Source organism: Merops nubicus, unplaced genomic scaffold, assembly GCF_000691845.1.
Source record: "Merops nubicus isolate BGI_N331 unplaced genomic scaffold, ASM69184v1 scaffold10482, whole genome shotgun sequence".
NCBI lineage: Eukaryota > Metazoa > Chordata > Aves > Coraciiformes > Meropidae > Merops > Merops nubicus.
This window is the reverse complement of record NW_008592858.1, coordinates 6513-11521: the sequence shown is the minus strand read 5'-3', so window position 1 is coordinate 11521 and position 5009 is coordinate 6513. Positions and strand designations below refer to the sequence as shown.

The window sequence follows — 5009 nt, the reverse complement described above, 5'->3', positions numbered from 1 at the left end:
ACGGGGTAAGCTGTGAGGTGAAGGTGTCCCCAGGGAGACTGGGCGGACGGAGGGACCGAGGTCAGGGGTCTCTCAGGGGTGCTGGGGTCCCTCAGCCGGACTGGGCTGGGGAGGAGCCGTTTGGAGGGACGTGCCCGCTGAGGGGGCGGGCTGGTGCCCCCTCAGAACGCGTGAGTCCTGAGCAAAGCCTTCTCCCCGCTTTTTCTGCAGCTTTTCCACCGCGAGGATGCAGCGTCTGCTCCCTGCTCTGCTGTACCTCTCGCTTGTGCTGCTGGGGCCCGGCGGTGAGTGTTCGGCCACCCCAGCTTGGGCCCACAGCGCTCCCCTGGGCGGGGGCCAGCCGCAGGCCGGTAAGAGGTGGCAGAGGGCTGCTCTGCGCTGTCCCTGTCGCACCTCGGGGGACAGCTCTGCCACGCTTCCCATCAGCTCTTCTTTCACAGGCTACCCGTGTCTTGGTGTGCCCGTGCACCGTGCCAGGCTGAGGCACTGTTGTGATAGAGCACTCACCTTGCGCTCCAAATTCACCTCTGCAAGATCAGATTAAATACTCCCTGTGGTGCAGTCTGTTGAACTAGGGAGCTCTCCTGCACTTAAATAACTTAAGAACCCTGTAATGTATGGCAACAAGAAAAAAAAAGTCCAGGGCAAACTGTATATCTCTATTTCTGGTCTTATTCTTATAGATATATTTGTTCTTCCTCTTGTCTCTTGTGTCCTTTAAACATATATAGTGAATAAAATAGATTTGGGTTCCAAATGTCAAAATTGTTGGCATGTGACCAGCTTATGGTTTTCATATTGGATATTGGCACTTGGAATCTTGGCCTCTTGTAAAGCATGATGTGGTGCAGCACAGCTGGATCCTTGTAAAGTGTACCCCTTAACAGCAGTGTCTAAGCACTATAGTAAGGTGCTTGTACCTTCTGAAGTGTTAAAATAGTAAATGTACATTCTTTTGAACATCTGGGTACCTAGTTTGAATTTGTGACCCAAGAAGCAATTTTAAACTAAATTTGGGGCATTTATGCCTCCTGAATTACTAGGATCTCATCTAAAAACAATTAGTGTGGGTTTGAAGTATGCTATAGCCTTCTGTCGGCATGAGTTTGTCTTGCACTTCACCTATTTAAATTACTTCCTTGTAACATGTTCAAGTTAGTTATTCTCCTTTTAAGTTGTTTAGTCACCTTGAAAAAAGCTGTACTCCCTTTGATGTTTACCAGGTGTACTAATTTTATTAACCAGATACCAATGGACAAAATGTCTGTAACACAAAAGAAAGTAGGTAGTTTTTCTGAAGTACCTATTCATCATTCATAGTAATTGAGGTTTGTGGGGGATTTTTTGATTGGTTCATTTTTTTTCTCCCCCAGATGGAGTCATTGTATTGTCTGTCCCTGAAGTGGTTTCATTAGAAAGTGGAAGTTCAACAAATGTCACCATCTCTCTGAGGTAAACTCACGATTGCATCTTTACTTTGCCTTTAGAACAGGGCACAAGCAAGTGGGTAGGACTTGGCTGTATACTTAAGACTTCCCTGCAGGCTGTTAATGTTAATACAGAGTGAATCTCATTAATGTGACTGGCATCACTTCATACCAGTGTGGACCAACATACCACAGCATTCTCACAAACAGCCTTGTATGGTTGGCTTCTGCCAGTAGCCCATGCCATTGCTATGGGAAGTTGAACAGGAAAAGATGTTTTGTACTGTCTGCCCTATATTAGCTTACTGAACTGTCTCCCACAAGGGAACTTACACCTGTGATTTCTAAAAATTGATGCTTAAGAGAAACTTGCATTTCCTAAAAGGCTCACTAAAAAAACCCAACTTCACCAGGCAAACAGAACTCACTATTTCTAGCAAAAAAAAAAAGAATCCAGCTGCTCCAGAGGAGGGGCTGTTGCACCACAGTCTCATTGTTTAATATAGTGCATAGGTTACCCATGGTTTTGCTATGTCAGCCTCTTCCCAGGAAAAGATTGTTAAAAACATGCACACCCCCTGCTTTGGGATGTCAGTTTGATTAAAGGGTATAGTCAGATGAAAATGTGAGAACTGTGATAAAGAGGGAAAAAGCAAAATTCTCCTGCAGCCCTGAACTCAGACACCAGTCTAACTTCTTGTTTCTCCCTTCACAGGGCTCCACTAAATGAGACACTGGTGATAATCCTCAATATTACACACTCATCAAAACACAGCACCATTGTTGAACTGCCTGAGGAAGTAAGTGACAGAACAGACTTCTGACCTTATGCAAAAGCCAGCATGGTACAATTCTCATCTTTCTTCCCTCCCCTTTGCCTTGCAGGTACAACTGCCTGCAGGTCACACTAAAGCAGACTTCCAAGTGAAAGCAGATGATGTTGGACAAGTAACAGTTTATCTTTATACCATTAATTCCAACTTAACTGGGTGAGAAACTGGTTTTTAGTTCTGCTTACTATAATGTAGCTTCCTAAACTTTGTGGTAACTTCTGTCCTTATAGTTAAATAAATGATGGGTGGTATGTATTTGAGAAGATGTGGTGACCATCCAGCAGTCCCCAAGGTATTCAGATAAATACAGGGTGTGGGAGCACAGTCTTGGTATCTTAGGTTTCATGACTAGATCACTGAGTTCTCATGGCTCCTTAGTCTCCTTTTATAACTGCCCCAGAAAGTATCACAACTACATGTCAGCTTTTCTGATCCTGGAAGCATTTGGTTGTGAATGGCCAGGGGGACACTTCTCTTACTGTGCAGAGCATGTTCTGGAGCACCAACAGCCTGATGCAGCTGTGCACCCATGTCATGACCACCAGATACAGATGTTCTGCTTTCTAGTTAGGGGAGCCCTCTTTTCACAGATGCCAGTCCACCCTAAGAGGAAAACAGTCCAGCATGGTGGAGAAAGCTGGATTGTATTTGTTTGTTGTCCAGATGCTACTGGGCAACAGGCTACTCTGATTTTACTTCCTCATTTCACTTCTGCTTTTGAGACTCAAGGCAAATGCAGAGGTAGGCACGTGAAATGCTCGACAGGACAGGCGTGATCACGAGGCTGTGCTGGTAGTGTGAAAAGTGAGATTCTGCCCTTGCATAACAAACCTTGTGCTAAGAGTGGAAGCCATAGGCACAAGGTGATCTTTTTGGAGGTGTCTGTGGTAAAAGGAAAGACAAGAAGGAAGAGATGGGTCGAGAGTAGGAGTTGGAGATGCCCTAAACCTAACAAGGACACTAAAGAAAAGGGGAGCAACACTACTGAAACCAACTCTGAATCTTTATTGTCTTGTCTCAACACCTGGCATCTGTTTTTTCTCTCAAAGCAGAACAAGGCAAAATCTCCTGAAGAAGTGTGAACACACAAATTAGCTAACTCTGTTTGTGTTTACCATCAGACCTAGGATTCAATTTCAAGTGATTCACAGCATCATAGTGAGATATGCTGATGAGGTGATTGGCTGGATCTATTTCCTCGCCTGGTCCATCTCCTTTTACCCTCAACTCTTTGAGAACTGGCGGCGAAAAAGGTAACGAGACCTCAGATATGTTTGCAAGTCACTGAAGCACTTTGCAAATCATGTTCCTGGCCTCAGTTACATCTGTCTTGGTTATTGTGAATTATGTGTGGAAACACTGGGGGGAAATAATGCAAGGCAAAGACAGGGCCTGAATAAATGCAGCTGCAGTGAGCTTTTATGCATACAGGTCAGAGGAAACTAAGTGCATCTTACAGACACCTCATCCACAGTCTGGCATCCAAAACTAATCTGACAGACTAAACTTCCCTCTTCCCTTTGGTGTCATGTTGTAAATCATCCAGCCAAGACTTACCTTACAGCTCCTTGTAGTGTTGTCTTTAGGCCAGCCCCCTTGAAGTGACTGTAACTAGAAATGTTATCATGTGTAAAAACTAAAACGTTTATTTTGGGAGAGATACACTACTGCTTCTGTGGGGTCAGGCTGAAATGGTTTTATTGGGATAGCTGAGCTGGAGGGGTGAAGTTGAAGAGCAGGGACACAACTTTGTCAGTACCAGTGCATGGCATATGAGGGATATTTCACCTCTCTGCCCAGTGAACTCACAGCATCATGTTGTCACAACGCCTGCAGCTTTGACTTACATCAAAAATTGCCTATAAATCAGGACATTCTAGGGTCAAGTTGTCCCTGCATATTTCTCATACTTTTTTCCCCTCCCTTTCTCTAGTGTTGTTGGACTAAGCTTTGACTTTATAGCATTAAACCTTACTGGCTTTATAGCATACAGTGTGTTTAATGTTGGACTCTTCTGGATTCCCTTGATTAAGGTAAGCAAGATTATCTCATAATACTTGCTGGGGAGGGTGTCTACAGCAGGGAGTTAAGGCATTTGGCTGGTTTTGCTTTCTTTTACATTTAGGAAGAATTCTTGGTCAGTTATCCCAGCGGAGTGAACCCTGTGGCTATCAATGATGTTTTCTTCAGTCTCCATGCAGTAGCTCTCACTCTGCTCACCATAATTCAGTGCTGCATCTATGAGGTAGGTCCCAATGCTGAGCTGAGCTGTCAGCTTTGACCCAGCTCCCTCTGCCAGACACCTCCCCACTCACCATCCACTCCTTTTGGGCTCCAGAGTCCTCTTCATTGCACTTGCATTGGCCTTTTGAGAAGTCAGGCTTCACAGCCCAGCTGCCTTTATCTTTCCTGAGCTAGTGGCAACTTAGCCACTTCAGCCTCATAGATGTTCTGGGCTTGTAAGTAAACTCCCTATGGACTCAAAATAACAAAGAAAACCACCAAGTCCAGAGTTGCCAAACAGCTCTCTAGCCAGCACATAGATCACAGCCCTACACAGCACAAACACTGGTATGTGCTTTGCTTTTTACTCACTCTGGAGGATTCCTCAAGGTAGGATAGGTCCTCAAGGACTCCCTCCAATTCAAACTTCCAGCTTTTTTCAACTTCCTTTCTCCTAAAACAGCTAAAAAGGCCCTTTTATAATTCCCACCCTTTTCAGGTGAGAGTGATTGTTACAGTTGGGTGG

General features: G+C 44.8%; 1 protein-coding gene across 2 annotated transcripts in view; it reads left to right on the top strand.

Annotated features, from left to right (window-relative positions):
- Positions 1-226: 226 nt before the first annotated feature.
- Positions 227-5009, top strand: part of CTNS (cystinosin, lysosomal cystine transporter) — a 6660-nt gene continuing 1877 nt past the window's right edge. The window contains exons 1-7 of one of the 2 annotated variants that reach the window (XM_008935277.1): positions 227-284; positions 1374-1452; positions 2143-2227; positions 2313-2416; positions 3382-3513; positions 4194-4293; positions 4386-4505. In XM_008935277.1, coding sequence (XP_008933525.1) covers positions 227-284; positions 1374-1452; positions 2143-2227; positions 2313-2416; positions 3382-3513; positions 4194-4293; positions 4386-4505 — 678 coding nt within the window. Of the gene's footprint in view, positions 319-1371; positions 1453-2142; positions 2228-2312; positions 2417-3381; positions 3514-4193; positions 4294-4385; positions 4506-5009 lie in introns of both variants that reach the window. The other variant, XM_008935276.1, reaches the window with a different exon arrangement.